This window comes from Gymnogyps californianus, unplaced genomic scaffold, assembly GCF_018139145.2.
Source record: "Gymnogyps californianus isolate 813 unplaced genomic scaffold, ASM1813914v2 HiC_scaffold_38, whole genome shotgun sequence".
Lineage (NCBI taxonomy): Eukaryota > Metazoa > Chordata > Aves > Accipitriformes > Cathartidae > Gymnogyps > Gymnogyps californianus.
In genome coordinates, this window is record NW_026114268.1 from 494,694 (window position 1) to 521,551 (window position 26,858).

General features: G+C 54.4%; 1 protein-coding gene and 1 pseudogene across 1 annotated transcript; one reads left to right on the forward strand and one right to left on the reverse strand.

Moving 5' to 3' along the window:
* Window positions 1–9,114: 9,114 nt before the first annotated feature.
* Window positions 9,115–14,876, forward strand: LOC127028642 (SUN domain-containing protein 3-like; annotated as a pseudogene).
* A 4,231-nt stretch (window positions 14,877–19,107) lies between these two features.
* On the reverse strand, window positions 19,108–25,385 carry LOC127028643 (ubiquitin carboxyl-terminal hydrolase 42-like). The gene is made up of 13 exons (XM_050914359.1): window positions 25,370–25,385; window positions 24,567–24,770; window positions 24,006–24,116; window positions 23,828–23,930; window positions 23,613–23,680; window positions 23,381–23,451; window positions 22,745–22,827; window positions 22,398–22,509; window positions 21,923–22,063; window positions 21,605–21,705; window positions 20,696–20,834; window positions 20,237–20,393; window positions 19,108–19,235 (listed from the first exon to the last, which is right to left on the reverse strand). Exons 1-13 carry the CDS (start codon window positions 25,383–25,385, stop codon window positions 19,108–19,110), a joined length of 1,434 nt encoding a protein of 477 aa, XP_050770316.1.
* Between the last annotated feature and the right edge of the window lie 1,473 nt (window positions 25,386–26,858).

A 26,858-nucleotide genomic window follows, 5' to 3' on the forward strand; every position in this document is an offset into this window, starting at 1 on the left:
CTGGGTTTGCTTATCTGTTGAGAAGGAAAAGGCAGTACTGAGTTAGGGCAGCCTTCTCCGAGCAAAACATAGCGCATGTCTCATAGCAGCCCCACACTCAGACTCTCTCTTTTCAGCAAGACCTCTCTGCAGCTCCCTCACTTGAGCTCCGGGTTTTGCTGGCTGAGGGGGCCATTGGGAGCAGGGACTCTGGAATGGGCTCCTCAGGAGTCCTTCCTGCTGTGCAGAGAGAGGGAACGAGGAACGCAGGCTGATCTCAACTTAAATGCACTCGTGATACATCACAGAGCTTTTTGGCATGGCTGTTCGCAATTTGCCCAACTGCAGAACAGAGCCGAGGGGATTTGGTTTTGTTTCTTTTGTTCTAGTTGCACCTGCCACATTTAGGAGTGGGTTTGGATGGCTGAAATCCCTGACCTTTCTCATGCACTCCAAGTGAAATCTCGTGGCTCCTGAGAGGCAAAGGGACTGTCCCTTAGTGCAGAGTGAGGAGAGCTGCCCTGCCCAGCAGTCCCGTTCTCAGCTGCCCTGTGCTGGCAGCTTGGAGCTGGAGGATGATCACACTCAGGTGCTCCCCTAAAAAGAAACCGGACACTGCCGAGAGCAGAGGAATCCAGGTTCAAAGAGCAGATGGACAGACTCCTCGCCTTTTCTCCTCTCTCCCCTCCCAGACTGAGACACAGAGGGATCATTGCAGCTGCCCACCTACAGCTGCCCAGCAGCATTTCCAGGGCCTTAGCACCCAGGTGTCTTCTCCATGGGGATCCTAGGGAGCACAGAGATACGAGGGGAGAGCTGTGCCCTTCTGGAGGGCACCCTGCAGCCCCGCAGGACACCCCAGGGACAGAGCTCAATGTCCTGAAGTTGCCTGCAGGAGACTTGGGCACTTTGCTCCCAGGGACACACCTGCATAGCAGGACCCAAAGGGTGGGCGTCTGAACAGGAGCTGAACCTGCCACCCCCAACGCCCCCTCCCCACTCTTTCTGGCAGTAGCTCCCTCTCACTCCCTGCCCACGTCTCTGCTGCCAGGAGCCGTCTCCCTGTCCCCAGCACAACTCCCTGTCACTGCTCACAAACCCCATCCCACTTGCTGTGCGCTCACCTCTGCCCTGCCAACACCTCCCAGGGGCAGGGCACTGCCCAGGGGCATCTCTGCGTGTGCAAGGGCTGAAGACCAGATCACAGAAAACCTGAGGTGGCAGGAAGGGGGAAGTTGTTGCTGAGTTGATGTGCTTCTGGAGGAGTCCACTTTGAAATGTGATGAGGGAGAGCTGAAGCGGTGAGAAGCCCTGACACAGGCAGCACTCTCCTGAGAGCAGAAACCCCTTGCCCTGCCCTGCCCTGCTCATCCCTGCCCTACCATGCTGGGGGTCGCTCCTTCCACCCACACCTTCTCCCTGCAGAGCCGTGGGGAGCTCCCTGCGCAGGCTGGGAGCTGCCCGTGGCAGGCGGCAGAGTCCCTGCCATGGCACACAGCCCCCTGGGGTGCAGGGACCCCGCTCAGAAGGACAGCCCTGGGCACCCCTGGCTGCACACCCGGCTTCATACCTCTGCAGCTGACTTGCCCTGTCCCTCTGACGGGGCAGCAGGGAAGCCGTGCTCCAAAGCACGTCCTCTCTCTCTACACTGGAGGAACTGCCAGAGTCCTCCTGACGGATCCCATAGGCTGTGGGACGTGCCAGCTTTAGGAGATCTTTTCAGGAACCGCAGCTGCATTGCCCTGCAGCCAGAGACTTACCCTGTTAAGGGCTCTGAAGATGTTTCTCCAGGTGAAGTCTCCTCTCTCCTCCCACCCCAGACTGCCTTTAACCTCTCTCTGCCTCATCCCTCTCCTTTCACCACCTGCAGGCAGCACCCTCAGCCCTGCTGTGCTCTGCAGAGGAGCTGCTCCTGGGCAGAGCTGTCTCTCTGCAGCGCTGCCCGCTTGCCATGAGCTCCCTCCATCCCAGGAGCCCGGCCCAGCTCAGCAGCAGAGGACCAGCCCAAGGCAGCACTTTCTCAGCTCCCTGTGGACTCCCTCAAAGATATTCCTGGGGCTCCAGGGGAACCAACTGTGAAACAAGCTGAAGTCATCTCTGAGCTTCCCTCCTTCAGCTGGGGAGGGACCCTTCTTGCCAGCAGAGTCATTTCCCCTCTCAGAGACAGAGTTCGGGCCAAGAATCACCTCTTCTTGTCCCACTATGAGACAGGACACCCAGACACTGAAAGGGAGGAATCTCCTGTACCCACGCAAACCACAGGCGACACGTGAGGTGCCAGAGGTGGTCCAAGACCTGTGCAGGGAACTGGAAGCTCTGCTGGAGCAATTCAGAGCGACAGGGCAGCGTCTGCCGTCATCATTTCAGAGGCTGGTGGGGCATTCCTTTGGCCAGCTGAAGTGACAGCAGATGCCCATATGGAGGGCAATGAAGCCTGTTCCTGCTCATTATGTTCAGGGCAGCCTACAGAGGAATTCCTCTGAGCAAATGGAGCCATTGCCGTCGGGAGAGCAAAGTCTCTCTCTTCTCCATCACCTGTATTTACCAGATCTCCGTTGGCAGTTATGGCAGGTTTCTCAGAGACACCCCTACAACGCCTAACCTAATTCAGGGCAGCGGCTCCATTTCAAGCGTACCTACATCCTGTGGAGCTACCTGAGATGCCAGGGCTCTCCAGCACAACCGCACACAGCCGGCAGGGACAGCACGAGACTTGCAGGAACACCATCCCCATTCAGAGCAGCCATGTAACAGACCCCAAGAGAACCTCAGACATGTTCAGTGCTTTCGTTCAAGCAACTGCAGGGAGGCAAGTCCTGTCCCATCTCTATCCAGTAGATGTAGGCAGTGCTTCTCCCACATCCTTTGGTCATCCCTTGCATGATGCAATCGAGGAACAGACCAATGATTTTCACAGTGTTCCTGGATGACGGGATGTCCATAGCCAAGGACATTTTCAAAAGCACCTTGTCCTTCCTGGAGATCAGCTTCACCTGCACCACAGGCCCTCCAGGGCTGCCGAGACACCGCAGGCAGCCAAGCCCTCTCCTGCCAGGACTGCACAGGCCAGCCCTGCGTCTCTCTGGTCCGGAGGACGGCAGGGTTTGCTCTCCTTAGGGACACCTCATTTCCTCTTTCCATTGCCATCCGCCATCCACCCCAGCATGCTCTGAAGCAAACCTTTGGCTTGCATGGGCCCTTGGGGACTTGCTACCAGCTTGCTTTGTTACACCTCTGAGCTTGGCCCTGGTGCCACCGCTGAGGTCCAGCACATCTCTGCTCTGACATAAAGAACCTATAATCAGGGAGAGGAAGGGGACAAAGTCTTGTTTAACCAGCCAGAGGAAGCCTCGGGATCAATGGCCTCAGGTCTTCCTGGGGACGTTAATGACCCTGTGTATTGGGTTTCCATGGCAAGGTTTTGGTAGCGGTGAGGGGGGCTGGAGGGGTGGCTTAGGTGAGAAGAGATCAAGAGCTGACTCCATGTCCGAGAGAGCCAGCTTCAGCTGGCTCCAAAATGGACCAGCCACTGCCCAAAGCTGAGCCAATAAGCCATTCTAGTGGCACCTCTGTGATAACCTCTTGAAGAAAGGATAAAACTCTGTGTGCAGCAGCTGTAAGCGAGAGGAGTGAGACACGTGTGAGAGAAACAACCCTGCAGCCACCAAGGCGAGGGAAGAAGGCGGAGGAGTGAGAGAGAGGCTTGGTGGGCACCTGGCGGCCAAAAGTCAACCCACCACCCCCTGACATTCCCAGCACAGCACAGTGCAACTGCTCCCTTAGCTGTCTGGAGGTTCCTTGCATCAGCTCTTTAGCACAGCTGCCAGATGGGCCAGCAAATGGGATGCTCACCTGGATCTGAAAACCTCTGTCATCCCTGTCAGCCTTGGCTCTAGTAGCAAAGAAATAGTGGAGTGGATAGAGGCCTCACTTCAAAGGAGGAATTTAGAAACAGGGAGGGGTTTAGGAAAGCCAAAGCTCCCCTGGGGTTAATACTTGCAAGGGAGCCCAAGGGCATCAGGATCAGCTGTTAGGACTGAAGTTACAGTTCAAGAATAATCAACAAAAATAATGTGTGGCCACTGCTGAATTTAGTAAGAGAGGGTGCAGATCTGCCTGAGGTACTCTCTGTCCTCTTCGCCTCTCTCTTCACCAACAAGGTCTCCCAGGCCTTTGTGCCTTGAAGCAGGACTCTGGAGGAGAACAACCAGCAGTGGATGTGGATCGAGGCAGGGGTTACTTGAGCAAGCTCAGACATTAACAGTCCACAGAACTGGCGGGGCTGCATCCAAGGGTGCTGAGAGAGCCAGCCGATGTCATAGCGAGGTCACTCTGTCTTGTCTTTGCAAGTTCAGGGAGATCAGGGAAACTCCCTGACAACTTGGAAAATGTATGCTGCATGCATCTCTCCAAAAGGCGCAGAGGACGAGCTGGGGAACTAGAGGCTGTTCAGCCTCCCTTTGGTGAGGAGTGTGTCACGGAGCCTGTCTGTTGGGTTCCATTTCGGTGTGTCTGAAAGAGAAGGTGACTGGATGAACCCAGGGCAGATCATGCCTGACCCTCCTCATTGCTTTCTAAGATGAAAGGACTGCATTTCTTGATACGGGAGGTTTCATTTCCCTGGACTTCTCTCGGCCTTTCAACACCATTCCCCACCATATCCCTGTCTCCACGGCAGGACATCACTGTTTGGATGGGTGGATGAGTAGATCAGTAACAAAACAGTTGATGGCCATGCCCGTTCCAATGTCCATTCAGTTCATTTAGTCCACGACTTGGGCTCCATGTGTTGTGATGGTCATTCAGGACAGGAAAGATGGTCTGTTGTACTGGAGTGTTGGGCGCCAAAACCAGATCAGGTTGGATCGCCACTGCACTTGTACCTTTGCTGTGCCACTATGACATCATACAGCTACAGTATCATACCGCTATGGCATACCACAACACAAATCATGGGTTATTGTCACCCTACATTTTATCTTCTTTGTGGTGCTGGGGGCAGTGGCCAGTGTCTCCCTCTGTCCCCTCCTCAGTTCCCTCACAGTCTTTGGAGCTGTTGCACTCCTTAATTCATAATCCTCATGAGTAAAATTCACCTGTTCTCCACACATGTCCACAGTACAGCTATTCATGATGGATGATGCTTTTCTAGACAGTCTTTAGCCCTTAAAAAGAGAAGCACACAATATCTGAACACTTTCCAAAAATCCTGCTTGGTAGCAAAATTAACCTGAATTAAACCTTATGTATTAGGACAAAATTCAGCTGTGTATGGACTGAAAAAGCAGTGACGACCATCTCTCGTCCCATCCTTTTTTCCCATCACTTGCTCGGGCTTTGGGAAGACAGGAAATTAATAAAGGTGAAATTCTTGGGTGCCAAAGATTGAATTCTCACCCCCAGCCTCAGCTGAATCCCTTCTCCTTGGGGAACACTGAAAGGCACAGGCTAAGATGTTTCAGTGTGTGGGCAGATGCCTGATCCTCTATCAAGTCAGCAATGTGAGCAATTGCATGACGCTGCAGGTAATGAAAGGGGGGGTGTGAGCCGGCACAGGCAGGACGCAGGAAGAACCACAAAACCACGGATGAAATGCAAAGAGTACATTTATTTCCGTAGTTAGCTCACGAACCAGGGGATCCCCAAAGCAGCACGCAGGCAGAGGCACACAAGCGGGGATGCAGGCACCACAGAGATCAGTCCTTGCTAGAGGATCGCTGAACCTGCTGTTTCCGCCTGTTTTTCAGGGTTTCGCACAGGAGTAGTTTACCACCGTGCTTTGATCTTTCCCACAGCAGGGCAGGAATCCCAAGCACGTTCCATAGGGTGCCTCTGAGTCTATCACAGCCTTGTGTTATCTGAACACAGATGTTCAGCTTGTCAAACACACAAGGACAGACAACAATTCCTATGATATATGTGTTCTTCTGCACCCCAGCTGCAAGTCACCTGAGCGTGTTTACAATCCTCCTCGCCAATCTTCTGTTACTTTCCTAAACAGGCTGAACCTTTTCCTGAGTGGGTAGGAGAAGAAGAGTATCAGCACAAGGTAGCTGCTTGATAAGAACGTCTTTGACCACGATAGGTCAAAAGAACACACAAGGATAGACAACAATTCACTATGAATATCGATGATGTTTTGTGTGTCGAAAGAGGCTCTCCACCCACGAGCTTATCGGAGACTTCCTGCAGGAAGAGGGGATGGGAAAAAGGACTAAGAACCCTCTCCTACAGATATATTCATGTTTGGTTTTAATGGAAGACTGAACACATGTGCAGTTAAAGTACCACCAACTGATAACAGGAGGACAGACGGCGAAGCAGAAATGCACTGTAAAAGTTTGGGTGCCCAGAACTGCGTCCGATGGCCTACCCACTCAAGATAGGGCAACATCAAGTTCAGTATGTCCTGCCCAACTCAAGACACCTTTCCTCGAGGGGAACTCTGGCTCAAGCTGCCTCTGAATGGCCGTCGAGGGGCCTCAGCTGCTCCTGCTGGGCCAGCTGTGTTCCCAGGGCAGCAACGCTCCCCCAGGGTGTGCGGGGGGATGTGCCTCTGTCATCTCCTAAACCTGGCTCTCATCCAACACAGCACCCACTCTGGCAGAGCCATTGCTTTGGGCAGTCTAGCTCTGGCATTTCATCTGCGATTGGACAGTTCTGTCCAAAAGCAAAACCTAAGGTGTCTGTTGTTAGGGAAGAGGGGAGGACTCCAGCCTCTCAAGAGCACGTGGAGCAGCCAGCATGCTCAGAGTCGAGTACGCTCCCTTCCTCTCATCTAAACAGGCCTACTGTCCTCTGGAATGCAGAGCGCGGTGCCTACAGCAACAACTAGAAATGAACGCGCAAGGCACCTGCCCCTTGTGCCCCTATGGCTCCTTGCCTTTCTCAGGCTGCAAGAAAAGAGCCACCAACATGAACCTGAGCCCCCGCCAGAGAAACACTGAGCGTACTTGGTGCCTGACTTCAGTCGCCTCTGAAGGCCCTCCTTGTACAGAGTGTCAAAAGCAGCGGCTAGGAAGGTTTCTTGTAGCTCCCAAATCTGTCACTCGTCGGTGGGAATTCAAAGAGCTGACCCCTTGGTAGGAGACGTTCTGCTTTTGTAGGATTCCTTCCCTTGCAGAGAGGAGTGCAAAACCTGCTCCCTGTCAGGCTGGACTTTGCCTCGAAACGTGGTGCTGCCTTTTCTCTTGTGACATCACCCACTGCCGCTGATGTCACAAAGCATTGTCGGTGCTGAGGTAGACACAGCAGGGCATAAGAGCGGGGCTGTCCCTGCACCTTTGTCACTCTCGGTCTTGAGGGAACAGAGATCGCAGAGTTTTTGGCTCGCCTCTGAGCAAGCACGATGCCTGGTGCCCGCACCTCAGCGGATACGGAGACACAGCCCCGGAATACCCTGGATCTGAATGGGTACGTTTGAAAAATCCTCCTCTCCTTTCCCCAAGTGTATTTTCCACCTCATCAGCTGGGGTGGGTGGGGGGTGGACCGGGGAAGAACATGAGGGCAGCCTGAGAGCTCGGTCTGGAGGTGGTGGAAGGCAGCAGCAGTCTCTTCAGTCTCTTCATGAATGACAGGACTACGCCTAGAAAGCCTTTTGTCTCTGCGAAATGAGGGGCGAGTCCATTTTGGATCGCACGGAGGGAGTCCCAAGCGGTTGCCCAGATACATCCTGCCGTAGCAATTGCGAGAGCTTAGCACAGTCCTGTCTTGCGCTCTGCAGGATGGGTTATGTCCCTCAGCTTTCCTGGTTTTCCTTTTGACCCGAACCAGAAGGACACCGCTGTTGCCTCTGTTGGCACTGGATTTGACTTGTGTTCCTGACAGACGAGGTTTCCTTAGGAAACTGAGGCAGCTCCTCACCAGAGCTCTGCCTTAGGAAAAGGAGCACAAGATCCTCTGAGGGGTCCAAGCAGTCTTCTAGCAAAACAAAAGGGGACTGCTTATTCCTGATGAAGTGTAAGCCTTTCGAGAGCCTCCTAGAACAAGGCAGGAGGAGTTTCCATCTTCCAGAGCAGTGTGCGCTGTCTCTTGGCCCATCAGGCTTCAGGGGAGCAGGGCCTAGCCACCAGGGTGTTGCCTTGGTGTCTCCTTGCTTCCCCATGGATTACCAGCATGCCTTTACATTCAGCCCTCCCTCCCTCCCTCCCTCTTTACCCACTCCGCATTTGTCTGCATTTATGCCAAGAAAAGGGCCAGTGATAACCCGGCTGCCAAAGAAATGCTGCTAGAGGGGAGACACACAATCCCCCTGCATTGCAGGCTGTTGAACTGTCGGGGTACAGGCTGAACCTCTTCTTGAGAGGGGGTGGAGAACTGTGTCAGCACTAGCACCCATCGCATGGTGGGCAGGAGAAACAGGCGTTTGTTACGTCCCTTCCATTTCCCAAGAATCCCTCTCCAACCCCACAGACGTGAAGTATGGCCACAGCTTTTGGTGCAACTCCTCCTCTTCTGGAGTCGATCCGCAGCCCTTCGTCCCTAACGAAACAGTGCCAATCGTTACCGTACCAAATGCCCCACTGGTGCAGTTGGTGACAACTCCACCGCTGACTCGAGCTTGTGCAGGACCAAGCCAATCCTCACGCCAGGAGTGCCAGGTTCAAGACCTGCAGTCCCTACTGCTGCTCTCCAGGCTGCTGCTGAACTGCACACGTACCGCCAGCTTCACCATCCTTTTCCTCCTTGCTGCTCTCTAGGAAAATGAAGGCTCTGAAGACGGTGACCCTGGTGCTGCTTGTCGGGCTCTTCTCTTTCGGTGAGTCTCTGTAGAGCTCAGACCTGAGGATGGGGCTTTAGGAGGTCCCCAGGGCTCCATTCTGCCCTGGTCCGCTTCCCCTGCTGTCACCAGAGGAGCCCAGCTAAGAGCAGAAAGTCCTCGACAGAGCTCTGCCACTCCCCCCTGCTCCAGAGGAACGGCTGTGGGGGCGAGGAAGGGGTGACTTGCCTTGCCCACGAGGGCCAAGCCAGTTCTCTTCAGCCGAGGGAGAGGCAGTGGCTAACCTCGCCTGCCCCACGAGGCTGAGAAGCTTCTGCAGGACAAGGAGCATAGTCCAGGGGAGGCAATGTCCGTCTCTTGCGGAGCCCGGACACCATCATGACCTCTTTCAAAGACTACAAGAGGAGAGACTACTATGGCACCTGGGAGAGACCCGGAAAGGGGAGCGGGCAGCCCGAGGCATAACCCAGCCTTCGACCAAGGTCGAAGTGTAAGGAGAGCTTTGGTGTATGTCTGACAGGTGTTTACCACGTGGGACAGCTTGGCGAAGAAAGCCTCTGGAGGATTGCAGCAGTATGCCGGGCCTGCATCTCCTGCTACATTCAGCCTCTCCAACAGCAGGTGACATTTAGGTTTCTTCAGCTCAAGGCTGGTTCTGCCAGCGTCACCCCAGGGCAGAAAGTGCCACTCCTTAAAAGCCTGTGCCTAGGGCTAGCTACAGGAGCCACCCTGGCAGGTCAGCCAGGTGAAGGTCAACTGCACCCCACACCACTGTCTCCACAGTTCGTGGCATTGCACGCAGCTGATAAAGAACAACCATGAGGCAGATTTGGGCCTGCATAGGTTTCAGCAAAGCAAGCACGGGCTTGCGTGGAAAGACTTGAGTCCTTTGCTTTTGATCGGTGTTAGAGTCCTGCTGCCCAAGCCTTCAACGTGCCAACCACTTCCAAAATTCATTCGTGGGCACGTAACTCAGCAAGCAGCTTCACAGCAATGGAACTTCTCCAGGTGGTATCAAGACAGGACCTGTACCCAAACCACCCTTGGAAGTGTAGCAGGAAGCTGTGCGACAGTAGCCCAGCTGCCTAGGAAGAGAGGAAACGGAAGGAATACGTAGAAAAGGTTGCCCGCAAATGAATGCCTGACAAATGGCAGAAGGCTTTGCAGGACAGATGGTGTTTAACTGGAAGCCGTGCCCAAGTCAAAGAGGGGAGGCTTTCTGGAAGAAGACAATGCCCAAGGTGAATTGGCTTCTGTCTTGCCTGCCGGTCCATGGTGCTGTTTTCACAGCGTACGCTAGTGGAGCACCAGAGCACAAAGAGGCATGGGGTCTGTAACTCTTTGTTTCCCGTGCCTGTACAGAGACTGTTGTTATGCTCTGCCTTCCTTCCTGCAGAAGGCCTGTTTCTGCTTGCAATGACTGTTCCCTTAATTGTCGTTCCAGGAGCGCTTGCACCTCCCTGGAGGGGACTGGAAGACTTGGAGGTAAAAGCCATTTCCCCTTGACTAGACGGTTCTTTCGAGGAGCTCTGCCCCTCGGCCCCACCAGGACATTGTTTATGTCCCGTCTCACACAAACTTCCCCGGGCACAGCTCCCTGACCTTCTCCCATTGCCCTTTCTTCCCTGCTGCCAAATGGTCAGCTATAGCTCCCCACGCCCATTAGAGGACTGGGGCCACCCATCCGTCCACCCTTGCGCTTGGGCTGGGCTCTTCACAGCTCCACCTTCCTAACACCTGACAAGCGGAACGGTAGCCTTCTCCATCCTGCATCCCGTTCTCTCCCTCCATGCTTGCGAGTAGCTGCTAGGAGACCCCTCTGCGGCTTTCCATTGCTGGGCTGCAACAGAAAGCCCCTGCAAGCAGCATTGCCCCCTCGAAGGAGAGGAGAGGCCAAGGGAAAGAGAGTCTTCTCTCAGGCTGAGGTCACTGGAGCAGCAGTTGCCCGTGAAGACCTTTGCAGGGGGGCAAGGTTCAAGGACTGAGGGCAGCCTTGCAACTGCCACTGTCAAGCAGAGAGGAGGACAGAAGTGTATTTCTCGAGCAAGCAGAAGAGGCTAGCCGAGGCAAGGAAGATGTTGTGCTAAGAAAGGAGAAGAGGGAGCAGCAGGAGAGAGGCAGAGGAAAAAACGGAGAGCCGAGATACCGGCAACCAGGCACGGGAAAGGCAATCAGGGTGGAGGGCTCTAGGACTGATCCAGGAGAGCTCTCCTCTGTCTCCCTCAGATCGTCTCTCACCAGTATATGCCTAAGGCAGGGAAGGTATTGGTCTTTTCTATAGGAGCTGTCAACTGCTTCTTGCCTGGCTCACATTCCCACAGCGTCCGAGAGGCCAGCCACAACAGTTACAGTCTCTCCCTTGCTCACTGTTTCTAGGCCAGCAGGAGACGAGTTAGGAGAAGCGCTGAGCAAAACCCTGACCCTGCCAGAACAGCTCCGTAAGCTGCAGGAAGAGCTTTATCACCTGCGATGGAGCGTCAGGGATGTCACCGAGCATGCTCTCCACGAAGCCCTGAAGCAGGCTAAGCTCCCAGGCTTTACCGGATGGGTAAGGGCACACTGCAGAAGGCTCGACTCAGGGGTTTCTTTCCTCCCTCCGGCACGTATCCTACTCCAGTTCCCTGCCATAGCTAGCCAAAAAACTGGTGCTGCTGGAACAAGTGCTGTGCATTGCCCCACTTCCTTTTCCTGTTGCTCCACACTTCCTTCTGGGGGAAGAGAGAGCCGTGACGGGAATTGTATTAGTTCTCTTAGTCGCACCTTCCTCTCCGTCCACATCTCGGGTCCTCCTCAAGGGAGGACCAGAAAGAAAGAATGGTCTCAGCAGTCCATAGTTACCCCAGTCCCATCTCATGCCCAGAAGGCTTGTCTGTCCGTGCCGCCTGGCATGGGGCAGCTCCACAGGAAAAGCCCATTCCCGCACCTTCAGCACGCAGAGCATTGGCGTGAGCAGCCCCACCGTTCTGATACTGCTCAATCGGAGTGGAGCAAACTTGGGAGGTTTCCGGGCAATTCCAGCGTTCCTTACAGCTGAGTTGAACCTTGTTCACCTTGGCTGGCCTTGCAGGGGAGCTGCTTGCCCTGTTCCTTTGCCTTCTAACAGGCGCTCTCCTTTCTGTTCCTTCCCAGGCTGTTCAAGAGATGATCAATCAAGTCTTGGAGAAGCTGGAAGAAAACCAAGGCCCGATGCCTGATTATGCCCTCAAATCAGCAGGTGCCGTGACATTGTCCAAACCAACCAGTTCCAAAGCGCTTCCTCTCCAGCTTGACAAGGCGGGCGTTTGAATGCGCCCAGTGGGAGGAGAGAAGGGGCGACAAGTCAAGGGCCACCTCGTGCCCCAGAAATGTACCCACTGACACAGTCTGTAACGGGCCAGACCACAGCTGAAGAACAGAAAGCCTAGGTCACATTCTCGTCTTTTTCCACGGCCCCTTACGACACTTTGATGAGGCCCTGCTCTGTGTTCCAGAGGGATCAGGCCAGTAAGAAAGAGGGCAATCCCACTGTACCAGATGGATGGCTACTTAGAAGCCTCTTTCAAGTCAACACTGCAATATTCCTCCTGACATTGCTCGATGAGCATGCTCATGTTTGAATTTCCAGGGGCTGCTATCATTCATCCATGGACTTCTCCATCCTTCCGGAATACAAAAGGAGTCTTTCTGAATTCCCTGCCCATGCTGGATTACGTCAAGTCTCCTGAGGCTATTCTGGAGGTAGGAGCACCAAGAAACAGAAAAACACAGGTGGGGGGAGGAACCAAACACGCTCCTGAGAGTGGCCTTTACCCTTGTCTTTGCTCCTCGAAGCTTTCTTTACTGCTTTCTTCTCACATGGACCTACTCGCCTCCTGTGTCTCCCTGCTGAGTATTTCCTCTCCCGCAGTGCCCCAGGTCCTCCACGCGAGCTTCTAACAGGCTAGCTTCGTCCTGCAGTCTTTGTCTTCCCAGTCACTGTGAAAACTGTCAGCATGGCACGGGAGGAGAAGGGAAAAGGTGCCTGCGGAGGTCTGGGGTGTGAGCTTGCCGGGGCTCTTAGTGAGCACAAGCAGGCGCTGAGAGCCTGCACTGCTGGAGGGCCCCACGTTGTGTTTGCAAGCCGTCCTGGCACTGCTCCTCAGCTGCCTGCACAAGTTGAAGAGTTGGCTGGTGCCAGTGGAAGGAGGTGGGACTGGATGAGAGGGAGCGATTGCTTCCCCTTACAGGAAAGGCTCATCCAGGTGGGCCCTTAGTTGCCACCTGCTCTGGGCAGGTGCCTTTCAGCCACACCATCCTTGCTTCTTCTTGGCTACTTGCTCTGGACTGGGAGAGGCCAGAGAGCTTCTACAAGTAGCACACCCAGCTCCCTGCCATCCAAGTGTTTCTCCGCTGAAGGGGTCTTGTGAGGCCTGAATTCTCACAACTGCTTCTCCGTTCGGTACCTGCAGGGTCCCGCCGAAGGCACTGGCTGCGGTTCAGAGCAGAGCTGATGGGCCAAATCAGTTCTTAATCCTCTGATGCTCACAGCAGGAATAAGAGCCAGGGCACCCTTCTCCATGGGAACGTGCTTTCTTCTTCTCCTTTCAGCCAGAAAATCATCCGGGAAACTGCTGGCCTTCCCAGGAAGTCAGGGACACGTCTTCATCAAGCTGTCTACGCCAATCATTCCCAGAGCAGTCACCATGGACCATGCTTTAGGGACAGGCTTCCATGGAGACAGTACCTCCAGAGCTCCAAAGGACTTTGCTGTCTACGTAAGTGATTTCTCAAGAGTGGGGGCAGGGGGTCGCATAGCATTTCTAAGCGGGGGGTGAATACCGGTCAAAGAGTCGAGCGGCCTGCGGCTTCCTCCTGGCTCGCAGAAGAAACAACCTCCTGGCAGTTGTATTCCTCTTTTATCCAATGTACTGCTCAAAAGGAAGCTTCTGGGGCAAGAGGGTGCTCCAGGAGCCACAGGGAAAAGCAGCTGGCACCGTGCACGGTTCTAAACCTTCTTGGCTTCCGATCCCAGGGGGCATTTGTGATCCCGAGGTTACCCCCCTCTCACTGGCAATGTCTGCTCCTTTTCTGACTGCCAGCTGAGACCCCTTGAGTAGGCAAGTGTGGCATGCTACCGAGCTGCAGCTTCTCATCTTCTCCTTGTGCTCATCCTCCTTGGACTACGTAGCTGAAAGCAAGCAGTACTTCACCAACGGAAGTTAAGTCTTCCCACAGTGTAACAGGCGCTCTTGTTTTCTCCACCCCCGGCTTTCTCTAGGGCCTGAAGCACCATGAGGAGCAGGGAACCTTCCTGGGACAGTTCACTTTCCTGGCGGCGCTCAATCCCAGTCAGACCTTCCAGCTGAAGGTACGGGGACAAAGAGGGAGGGCAATCGTAGGAGAGGAGGAGACATGCGGTTGGCTGGGGAGAAGCTTCCCTGCCAAAGGGCTGTAGGCAGCCCTCTCCTTGAGCGTGTGCCACGCTGACCTTTATTCCGCTTTAACTTCCTAATGGCATATGCCGTTCTTCTTCTCTTTTGTTTTGGGTTTAAGCTTCAGCGCTTACAACTGCTGCAGTTGAAGCTGAAACCAGCTTGACTGTCTGGACTCCAAGTGCATACACGTGGCCACATCCCGTAGTATGCACTACTACTGGCCTGCTAGTTCAAGACTAGAAACGCTGGGCTTTCTGAGGATTCTGTTGTTGCTGGTAGCAAGTAGTGACAGGGAGGCCATTCTGTTTCGGTGGCTTTCTAGAGAAGGCAACGAGACATTCTACTAACACCACTGGGCCTTCTGACTGTGGGAGCACGGGCCTCAAAGCAGGCGAGAAGAACTTGCCAATGTATTTGCTGAAGCTTCTGGTAGCTGCATCTTCCTTCACTGTTCTGCTGGCCAAATGAGGGAGAGCAAGATAAGAACATCTTGAACCACGATAGGTCAAAAGACCTCGCAGGGCAGCCGGAAGGAAGCTGTTGAACGAGTCCCTTGCTGCGGCACTACTCTGTCAGTAGTCAAATGCCAGAGAGGAAAAAGGCAACTCATTTCTTCTTCTCCTTTCAGAACGAGCTCTCTGGGTTCGTGAAGTACCTAAGGCTGCAAGTGCTGAGCAACTGGGGTCACCCGGACTACACCTGCCTGTATCGATTCAGAGTGCACGGTGATCCTCCCAAAGACGGGGGAGAGGTGTCAGCTTCATCTGGCAATAAATTGCGTTAATTTTCACCAAGTCGAGTTTGCGTCTGTTTTGCCTGTGATGCTAACTGGTAAGAGAGCTCCCTGTCTTCCTCTCCACCCACGAGCTTATCGGAGACATCAGGAGTACATAGCAAGATATTCCGTATTAAAAGAAACAAGAAAAATCAGTCACAAACATGCAGAAAGCCTGACATCCACAGACTTGCTGCCTACACAGTAACATTAGCAAGGCCCTGCCTATACACCAAAGATTAAATTAATGCACAGTTTCTCTATGCAGGAAGGAACTAAGGAACAACTGAATACAACCACCTCTTGTTACCTGTTTTCACAAGAGGCACCTCCTGCTTCAGCTTCTATCTTTCAGGTTGTTACTGATGAGACAATGGAAGCATGTTTTATTTTAAGAAGGAAACTCTTACTTGGAAACTTAATTCATGGCCTGATTTGCCTCTCTAGGCACACATCTAGTGAGCAGCCCAGCAAACGTTACACAAGTGAGCAGCAAGGCAAACCCAGGACACCTCAAGAGATCCCGTAACTACACGAGTCTGTCTTTCCTTTTCACCCCCGAGTTCCCAAAGCACCAAGGCAGGAGCAGGCAGGGCAGTCGTGCGCTCGGGTCACACCGGGGAGGAGAGAGCAGGAACAGCGCTCTGGCACCCAGGATTAGTAACAACAATTTCTGCTCTGAACTGGGGCTTGGTCAATGTGCAAGTGCATGGCTCAGCCATGGCCAATGGCACAGCTGTTGCTGGGCGGGCAGGGGCAGCCCGGGCCTCTCCTCACAGAGCCACCCTGCGCCCGCTGCCCCGCCACTGCAGCTCGCTCCTCAGCCAGCGGGGACACTGGGCCTGCGGAGAGACGGCCTTCGAGAACAGCCTGTTCTCTCAGCAGCGCAAGGGGTGTGCACAGCTCTGCCGTCCTTCGGTCCGCTCATGGGGCCTGGGCTTGCTCAGGGAGGAAGGAAAGAGGGGAAAGCAGGGGGGGAGAGGGGACAGGAGGGGAGGAGACAGGAGGGGACAGGACAGGAGGGAAATGCCCTGGATTTGCTCTGGATCAGCAAGTCTTTCCCAAAATGCGGGTTCGTCTCTGCTGCCAGCCACAGCCCTGGGCAGGAGGAGCTGTGTGATGGGAGCCGCTTGCATCGGCCAGGCTGGCACCTGGCAGGAGACAGGGCTCTGCCCCCCGTCACACCGCCCGTGGTGAGCCCAGCACCCAGGGCCTTCCTCAGGCCTCACCTTCCCCTGGGGGGACAGGGGGTCCCTGAGACTCAGGTGCAAAGCACCTGGTCTCTTACACGTTCATTTACCATGAATTTTACCTGCCCCCCAAGATACAGCCACAGGCGGACTCTGAAGTAGCGCTACCAAAGAAGCACCTTCAGCAACTGTGCTGGCTTCACCTTGGCTGGCTGCCAGGCCCCCACCCAGCTGCTCTCTCACCCTTGAGCTCCAAAAAACCTTCGTGGGCAGCTTTTTAGCATCTTCACATTTTCTCCTGCCTCCAGGGTTTCTTAGCTTTCTATCAGCCACAGCTTTGCCACATTCCCACTCGGGGTGGCTGGAGGCAGTTTGGTTCCTGCCCTGCTTGCCTTAGGTAGCTTTGGGCTGTCCCCACTCGCGACATCTGGTATAACCCTTGGTCCTGCTCAGCGAGCAGTTAGGATTGCTCCTGCCCCAACGAGGCAGCTGGGTGTTATTCCTGCCCCACTTGAGCTGGCCACTTTGGCCCCTGCCCCACCTGGCTCATCTAGTTTTCCCCAGTCCTGCTCGGGGCACTTAGCTGTACTCCTGCTCAGCTCAGGGCAGTTAGTTTTGGCCCTGCTCCACTTGGGGAGGCTTTCGCTTTTTATCCTCCGCTTGGGGCATCCACTTTGGCCACAGCCTTGCTCAGGTGGCTTTTTTTCATCATGTCCCTCTCGGGACGGCTGGTTTTTCCCCCCTCTTGCTTGGCGAAGCTCCTGTTGCCCCTTCTCCACACACGGTACCTGGATTTACTCCTGCCCTGCTCAGGTGGCTCTTTATGCCCCTGCCCAAATCAGGGTGGCTAGCTTTGCTCCTGCCCCCTTGGGCATTGAGATTTCTCCCTGTCCTGCTCAGGGCACCTCGTTCTGCCCCTGCCCTCGCCCCGCTCGGAGTGGCCATTTTTGCCTCTGCCACAGCAGGACCACCGTTGCTCCAGCACCATTTCCCTGGGACCAGCCACCGGCCGAGTGCTGGATTTAATTGTCACACCGCAACCTCGCCTTCCAGGACAAAGTCAGCTTTGCTTCCAAGCCTCCTCTAGCACAGATGCCTCAGCTGGCATCTGACATTCAGAGGTGCAAAGTTACCTCCCTGCTGAGCTCATTACAGGCTCAGGGCTCAGGAGCTGGCAGTGCCCCATGCCACCAAGGGAAGCAGAGGATCCTGGCAGCTGGATGTCGAGCGCGGTGCGCCTCTGCGCCCACTCCTCACTCACATGCTTTAGCTACAGCTCCTGTGCTTGGGCAGCATGGCGTTTGTTACCCTTCACAAAATGCTACGGCAGGCGGGCTTGGTTGGGTGAACGTGGCTGAGGAATTCTCGTGCAAGAAGCTCCTTTTACGGAAGGCATCTTGTCCATAGGATGACCTGGCCAAAGTTTTTTCTTAGTTGACTCTTTGGTATTATTGCTCTGAAGATGCCTGCGGAAACAAAAAAAGGAAAGATTAAAAAGATATCTATATATTTCACTGCTGTTATTAGTAGAGGCAACAAGGAGCCTGACCAGAACCAGCTGCCAGGGCTTCCAGGCTCTAGGAAGCTCTGGCAGACCTGTGCAGACTGAGTCTGCCCTCAGCCGACATTTTGACATTGGAAACGTCAATCTGCAAAGCTCTCTTCAGCTATCCAGCGCTGCAACCCAACGACTTTGCTAAACACAGGAGGGACCATGCAGCCGAGGAGAGGATCTGCCTTCTTGCCTGTCACTGCCTGCTCCTTTGCAGCATCCTAGAGTTTCACTCCAGCACCTCGGTACCGCCTCCGATGCCGTGGGGACCGAGCACAGAGGAGTCATCCGCAACAGGGCAGCAGGAGGGGGCTGCTCTTCAGCCCTCTTTCAACAAACCTCTTTTTGGCCTCTTTGGCCTGGTTTTCAGCTGCCACTCTTGACCTCCATCTGCTCACAGGAGGTGGATCATCAGTGCCTCAAGACGGGCAGTAGCCTCCGGGCTGCCTCATCTGCCTGATGTCTTCTCCCTCTTTGATGACTTTGGCTGCTGGCTGCAGCAGGGCCGCTGGCAAAGCACACAGTGGACAGACAACAGTCGCGCCTCGCCCTGCCCAGCGATGGGGTAAGGACAGCAGATGCTGACTACCTTCACCCAAGAAAACTCCTCCGCTCTCCGGCTGCCCCCAGCCTGTCCCCCTGCTCTCCCTCCCCCTCCGATCCAGGTCACCAGGGGCCTCCAGCCTCACCTGCTGTTTGGGCCCTGCACTGCTGCCATCCTAGCACTTCAGGAACCATCTGATGGAGGCAATTCACAATGGCACTTGTCAGCGCCACCCCCTGCTCCTGACCCCTGCGACTACGGTTAGCGTAACGCATGCCATTTCATCAGGCAAACAGCCACGCTCTCGGACCGAGCTGGTCGCGTATCAGTCCCCTTTCCCCTCCTCCTCAGCCCTTGAAGGTCCTGTGCACCAGGCCGACTTCTTCTCCCCCTCCCTAGCGGCCTCAAGGCTCCTGGGCGCCAGGCCGACGTCTTCCCTCCTTACGGGCCTCGAAGGTCCCAGGCACCCGGCCAACCAGGCTGTGATGACCCCATGGCAGAACATGGGGGAGGCCGGGGGCGGGGGGAGGGGAGAGAGGGGAGAGGGGGAGAGGGGGAAGGGGGGAAGAGGGGTCCCGGGCCTGGGCTGGGGGCTGCTCGGCCTCGGGGCAGGCCCCACGGGCGCCATGTTGAAGCTCGGCCTGGCTGCCAGCGAAGCCCGCCTTCTTCTCACATCAGTCTTTGCCGGCATAGGTCGGGAGGGCTGTCAGTCTCCTTCCCTGAGGTGATGCTGCCTCACATTGGCTCTCAGGCAGTCACACCCCGCCCACCACCTGAGTTAATGGTGCCTCTGAGTGGCCACCTGGGATGTCACTGTGCCCTGGTTTGGGGCCCACCCTCCCCTGTCATGATGCTCTCTCTCATTGGCTGCCTGAGGGGTCACTCCCCCCCCACCAGTGCCCGCCCTTCCCCGAGGTGATGTTTCTTCTGATTGGCAGCCTGGTTACATATCAATCAGGTGCCTTTCCCCCGCCTCCTCAAATGCGATTGGCTGTCCTGGGTCCACTGGCTCCCCACAGACTTCTGGGCGGACGTTGCCAGGCAACGAGCTCCGCCTTTGGGGTTTAGACCCTCAGAAGGAACTGTGGGCCCTGAAAAAGGCTATGGGTCATAAAAGAGAGGTTTGGACCCTAAAAATGAGGATTTGGGCCCTGAAAAGCAGGCTTTGGGCACTGAAAGGATGGGCTAGATGCTGCAAATGACGCTTTGCACCCTGAAAACGAGGGGAATCCCGTGGTTCCGATCGGAGCTGGCTTTGGTGCCCAATAACTCCACGCAACACACCACCTCTCCTGTCCTGGGTGTCACCATAACAGATGGAGCCCAAAGGCGTGGACCAAATGAACTCGGTGGACGTTTTGTGGACATTTTCTGCACATTTTACAGGGGTGGTCCCTAGACTGAGGGAATGATAGCTGCGTGTTATAGCAAAGGCTGGGAAGGGGAGTGGTGGTTCCTGAGGATGTATTGGATAGTGTGGGAGCAGCAGGCTGGGGGGAGAGAATCAGAAGGGTAAAGGTGAGAAAACTTGAGGGTTGAGAAAAATACAGTTCAATAATGGAAATAAAAGAAAATATCAAGCTCCCCGCTCGTTTTATTTCAGAGCATTATGTCATATGGTCTGGAGTGTCCCTTTGGTCAGTTGGGTCACAATCTGCTCCTGTCACAACCGGCACGCCCCGAAGGTTTGTCTGATGTGCACCTCCGGGGCGCTGAAACCCTCCTCCTCCTCCCCTCCGCTGAGGGGTCATAGTCCATAGTGACCACAAACCAGCTGCGGTGATCGTAGCCCCACCGCGGGGATCTGCTCCGCTCTCTCCGCCTCTGCAGGGTTTGCTCCCGAGCAGTCCGGGGTGTGCGAGCCAACTGGGAGCTGGCATTGGAGGGCCCTGGAGCTGCATCATCCCCTGGGGCTCGGTCACGACATGGAGGACTTGTCCTCCACCTCCTCATCGCTGAGCAGTGGTAGTCCGTGTACTCCACGAACCGGCTGCGGAGAACATAGCCCCGCCGCGGGGATCTGCTCCGCTCTCTCTCCCTCAGCAGGGTTTGCTCCCGAGCAGTCCTGGGTGTGCGAGCCAACCGGGAGCTGCTGTTGGAGGGCCCTGGAGCTGCGTGATCCCTGGGAGCGTGGTCACGAATGGAGGACCAGTTCTCCTCCTCCTCCTTAGCTGGCTCTTGCTGGCTGTTGCAGAGGAGCCGCTGGCCTCTGGAGCGTCCTCCGTGCCCACCGCCACGTCCTGCAAAGACAGCTGTGAAAAGGTCCTGCCCTTTCCTCCTGAAAGGACCAGAACAGTGGGGAAACCCCAGAAGCTCTCTGAGGGGACAGCGAAGGGCCTCCTAAAGGCTCTCCTGGAGGGCTGCAAAGGCAGAAGGGCCAAAGGTGCACAAATGGCACGGATCTAGGTGGGATGCCTTGAGAGGGAGCAGCGTTGCGGCTGCGAAGAAAGCTGCAATGTGGGAGGGAAAAGAGAGCAATGCCAAGACCCCAGAAAGAAATCCACTGTGCACCTGGTGCCCTGACCCACCTCCCCAGAGTTACCTTAGTCCTACGAGGCAGACCCTGTGGGTCCACAGAACGCGTCGGCTTGCTGCCAGCCGCCCACTGACTGAGGAAGGAACGGGCATATGATGGTGCCGGTGAGGAAGAAGCCCTTTCTCCAATTTTCAAATCAGAGCGCCTGGGGAAAAAAAAGAGTGATCTCCGTTTAGGGCTGTTCTTGCAGCTTTCTCTGGGGCTCAGTCATTTTCTTGGAGCGGTTTCTAGGACAGAGAGAAGACGTAACCGAGACTACAAATGGGAAATTCCCCTGGGATCTTCCCACCAGGTCTGCCCCTCTTGCAGCAGGACCTCATCTCTATACTCCCTACGGCCTCCATTTCATAGAATCATAGAATCATTAAATGGTTTGGGTTGGAAGGAATCATCTGGTTCCATCTCCCCTGCCATGCGCAGGGACACCTTCCACTAGGTCAGGTTGCTCAAAGCTCCATCCAGCCTGGCCTTGACCACTTCCAGGGAGGGGGCATCGACAGCTTCTCTGCACAACCTCTTCCAGGGTCTCCTTTACCACCCTGACCGTAAAGAATTTCCTCCTAGGAGCTAATCTAAACCTACCCTCCTTCCGTTTAAAACCGTGACCCCTCGTCCTAACCCTACACTCCCGGATAAGGAGTCCCTCCCCGTCTTTCCTGTAGGCCCCCTTTAAGTACTCTTCTCTACAGTAGCCAGCTTCAGATAGCAGACAAGTAGCAGTTTACACCAGGGCAGCAGCCTAAAGCCCAGCAAGGAAAGATAACGACTGACGTGGGGTAGCTCAGGTTTGACACCATTGAATGATGCAGGTAGGAATCGTCTCCTATGACACAAACGCTCAGGAGGAGAAGAAGAAAAATAGCAAAGCCAGGGAAAGGAAACGTAGTCTGAACACATTTTTATACTGGTTATTACCTGACATAAAACAGCAAATAGGCTTGCTGCTTGAGAACTGTGTCGATGCCACGAACATCCACAGCCGTATCGTCCATCTTGTACCACAGTCCATTGCTGGCCTGCAAAGAAAGGCATCGATAGCTGGAGATGAACGCCACGGTTTCTCAACGAAAACACAGGCAGAAAACTGCAGAACCAAGAGTACGCCAAAACAAATCCAGTCCAGCCCCTAAGGAGACCTTCTCCCCCAAAGCCTTGGCTGCCAGTAACACTCTGTGAAAGTTTGTCTTCCCCAGCACACATTTTCCCCTCGTTAGGAAGGAAGCTGCTCTTCACCTTTGTGTAGCAGAAATAGTGTCCTGCGTGACAGCTGCCACCGCTATGTACCAGGACAGCAAATAAGGCGTAGAGGAGCGGTTCTCCAGCTGTCTGAGACGTGTATGGCCGAAGATCCAAGTACTCGGGATACGCCACAACCTACGGAGAGACCGAGAGGGCTCAGAAATGATCCTGAAATAATACAGGAACTGGCCTTCCAAGACCAGGGGCCAGAGGTGTACAAATACATCTTTGGGGCTCACGGCAACTTGGTTTTCCCTAAAGCAACATGGAATGGTTTGGGTGGCAGGACACTGTTCTCGGCCAAAGCAGCTCTGTCGGAGCAGTCAACATGCTTGTCTTCCCACGGGAACTCTCCTCTCCCCAGAAGGGAACACGATAACCTCAACATGAACAGCTTGTGAAAGAGCGTGCTGCTTTGGGAAATCTCCTGCTCCAGGAACAGAAAGCTGCACTCCAGTTGCGTACACACCTTGCTGATCTTCGCGCCGGTGAAAGCTTCAAACCTTTTCAGGCACACGGTGAGAACCTTGGGCGCGCGGTGGATTGTAAACCTCTTGGAGGCGGCAACCGTCTTGTCACACCTTGAAACCAAGCAGAGAGCCAAGTGCTGAAGTGCACCCTATCTTGCCCCAAGGCGGCCAGACAACCTTTCATGTCTCACACATCCTTACGCTATTTTAAGGCTATTCGGTACCATAAGGCCATAGTAAAACAAGCTGCGTCTCAGTAGTGTGGTGAAAAGATGACTTACGACAGATGACACGCAGCACCTTCACGCAGGATCTACTATTAATATGTCGTTAGTAATCATCTTACTTGCCACATTTAAAGCAGTTTTCGCCATCCAGCTGCTCAGGTTTCACAAAGTCCTCCAGAGCTGCGGTGACAGATGAGGCTGCCTGGAGGAGTGAGAAGGGAGAGCACTGAGCTCAGGGAAACGCCCTCGCCCTAACACTTACTAGAAGTTTACGCAAAAACCCAGCGAGATGACGCTGAGGAGACCCACCCTGAACCCGCAAGCAGTGTCCAGAAGGAGGCAGAAAGAGGCTGTTTTGCTGGACATTCCCTCAATTCCCAGGGATTCCCAGGGCTATCAAGAGCTACCTCTCTGTGCCACCACACAGTTCAGCTACCGATGGCGTGCAGGGTCATCAATAATGAAAACAATACCACCCGTCAGCCTAGGAGTCAGACGGGTGTTGAGGGAGGGCAAAGAAGGATGAGAGTACGTCAAGGGTGCAGAGAGGATATGCGTACTTGTCCAGCTTAAAGCCAGCACCTACAGGGAGACCGCTGCCATGGGCTCCCCACAAGGACACCGTCCAGTCCAGCTCACACCCAACACCAAGCTCTCTTGTGTTCACAGGAGATGTTTTTAAGGCAACTGTGTTGATTCTGGAAAGCCTTGGGGGGCCTTGGGACGTCTTGAAGCACAGTTACAAACCGTCTTACTTTGATATCCAAAGGAACATCCAGGAAGGCCTCGTAGGAATCGGACACCCCTTTGCAGCTCACGCACGTGACTGGAAGGCAAATCGAAATGCTCAGCGATAGGGGAAGTCGACTGACTGTGCCCGTTCACGCTCTTCATACCTACTACGCCAGTCACACCATCAGCTGTTTAGCACAGGCAGACAGAAGGGCACAGACCATCGCAAGGAGAGCAAGAGTTGTGGAAAAGTACCTCTGGATCTCAGAACGCCCGCAAATATTTGATGGACAATGGTAGTTGCTTGAGAAGAGATGTCCAAGCTGGAAACAAATGGTAAGGTAGAGAGTTACCTCCTCCAAGAGTTTTGCTTTGTCTGAAAACCCTGAGCGTAGGTTTTCCTTGATGGGAGTACCTCAAGGAGTCCAAAGGGCTCGGGAACATTGAAAAGGTAATTTGCTTGTGCTTACTCGCTACTTCCACTCAGACAAGCTCTCTGCATGGCATTGACAGTGTAGCGTAAGAACTCGTGGGCGTCTTCCTGCATGCCAACCTGGAAATGTTCTCCTATTCCTAAGAAAGAAGAAGTTAGTAGCTCTCTCCTACAAGAACGGAAGAAAACATGTCAAAGCACCTGAAATGACTTACGCGTGAGAACTCTGATGACAGCCCAAGGCTGGATGGCACTGGTTGAGAAATACAGGACCTTGTTAACGTGCGCTTCCATTATGCACATCATGCAGAAGCCTTGCTGACGACCTGAAGAGGGACAGACGGAGGGAAGGAAGCTTCTCAGGTTAGCAAAATCTCCATAGCGACGGGAAACCTAATTCAGATCTTGAACTTATAACAACAGTCTCCACTCCGCTTCTCCCAAGGTGCCAATGTCCCAACAAACCCGGGACATTTTTGTGCGTAGAAAGCGTTCTTCACAGGGATGCTAAAGTGACAGAAGTTTTCCGTGCAATAAGCAAAGAGGGTTTAACTTGCAGGAACAGGGACCGAGACCCGGGGCTAGAAAGAGGTGCCTTTCCGAAGATGAAGACGCCTAGATGCGACAAGCGGCTTCTAGGCTTGAGTGTTCAAAGAACACCAACTCGGGGGGCTGACAAAGAAGGGCTGCTTTTCTCCTAAAACAAATTCCAGATTCTGGGAATCCTTGGCAAGTGCCCAACGGATTTACAAGGAGATGTTCATCAAAGTACTCACACGACTGGCTGTGCTCCCGAGAGAGCAGGTAGTTGGCCAGAGGGGGTGTGTACGTCAGGCACTGCAGGACGGAGTTGAGGAAGCACGTATTGCCCAGGTTGTGGAGTCCCGCTCCAGCTCTCTGTCGTCGCTGCCACTCCATGCAAATCTTCTCCGGGGGAAAGAGGATCCTTTGTGGCGGAGCCATTCCCTCGGCAATGACGACTGCAGGGAAATGACATTTGAAAAGAGATGAGGCGATAGTGTTGCACAAGAGCATCTTTAAAAGTCGAGTTCTCTACAGGAGCACCCAGGACAACCAGCTCTAACCTCCAACCCAGAAACATCGGGGGAAGCCTAGCGCTGCCATTGACATTTACTGGTCAGGAAACAGTTTTGGGAAATAGTCTGCTCCCCCGCTGCCCAGAGTCCAACAAACCCACGCTCTGATTTCTGTGCCTCGGGCTACCTTCCTTTCCCTCTGGAGTCTTGAACTGGATTATCAGCTCAAGTCTTCCCTTTTCCTGATTGCAGCTTGACAACAAGAAGCAAGTGCCTAGCCCAGAAGGTAACCCTACTGATGTCAGATCTTTCTATGAGCAACGTCATCTTTCAAAGACTTGTACGTAGTGGCAGAGGAGTGGCAAAATGTGTTTTCCTGTGTCTAATCGAAAACACCTGAGTAAGCCTGGCTGCTATCAGGAAGCGCCCCAGAATTCACTCTAGGCTGTCAGCACATCAACATTCAGGGATGGAGCACCAGCCACGCCCCTTGCCTTGGGGCATTCGCAAAATCCAAACCCACTGGTGAAGCTCTTACTCACAGGAGTCGTTTCCCATTGCGGCCATCACTCCTCTCAGGAACAGAGGGGAAAGCTCTGGATGACAAAGGATGTCAGGGTGTTCTCCAGAAAGAGGAGATCAGCGCAAACCCCGTCACCTGACTGCAAAGAAATAATTGTAGCTCAACATAATCATTAAAAAAAAAACCCAAACGAAACCCACAGAACAGCATCCACCATCCAAAGTGTTTCAGTGGAACCTGTAACTGCTGCAGAGCTGCATTCTGATGGCCACCCCCCTACTTACCTGTGCCGGGATATGGTAAAGAAATAAGAATTAACAAATAGGAACTCTACCCGTAGCCCATCTCTGGCCAGCCTATAAAGGTGTAATAGTTCAGCCTACGGCTTGGAAGGTATAGACCAGCCTACACTTTTATCCCGTATCTACCTACTCTATGATCTGGCCTGAAAATCAAAGCATAATTACCTTGGAAAGAGGATGGCAGTGGAGAAGTGGGCAGTAAACGACAAACAGTTCGAAAACAGTAGGCACGCAAGTCGCAAAGGAAGGAGCCGAGCTATCCCGAAGGCCAGCTCAGCCCAACTAGCTTTCGCTGGCACGCTTTTCAGGATATCAAGCCCTGGCCAGGTGAGCTCACAAGCGCCGGGCGGGTGCCGCATCACTGCCCCTTTGTGACACGGGGCCACACAGGGACGCACGGGGATGCACTGCGGCCATGCAGCCTCCGCAGCCCGGGCACCTCACGTAGCCAGCAGCTGGCAGCCACAGGGCTTCCCCACGCACTGCTGGCGAAGAGCTGCTCATCCGCTGGCAGAGCTCCCACCTCTTCCCCGGGCCGCACCAGCCAGATGAATAAAAACCTGCCCAGGGCTGTAAGCGTGCCTGTTCACAGCTTTGGCTGGCACATTCGGGTTACCGAGGGTTTCTTTTCCACTCTTCCCAGGTACAGGACTGTGTCTGTGAGACTCAGGTGGCAAAGCACCTGGTCTCTTACACGTTCATTTCCCATGAATTTTGCCTGCCCCCAACGATACAGCCACAGGCGGACTCTGAACTTGAAAACTCTTGAGTTTTCTCCCTGTCCTGCTCAGGGCATCTCGTTCTGCCCCTGCCCTCGCCCCGCTCGGAGTGGCCATTTTTGCCTCTGCCACAGCAGGACCACCAGGGCTCCAGCACCATTTCCCTGGGACCAGCCACCGGCCGAGTGCTGGATTTAATTGTCACACCGCAACCTCGCCTTCCAGGACAAAGTCAGCTTTGCTTCCAAGCCTCCTCTAGCACAGATGCCTCAGCTGGCATCTGACATTCAGAGGTGCAAAGTTACCTCCCTGCTGAGCTCATTACAGGCTCAGGGCTCAGGAGCTGGCAGTGCCCCATGCCACCAAGGGAAGCAGAGGATCCTGGCAGCTGGATGTCGAGCGCGGTGCGCCTCTGCTGCCCACTCCTCACTCACATGCTTTAGCTACAGCTCCTGTGCTTGGGCAGCATGGCGTTTGTTACCCTTCA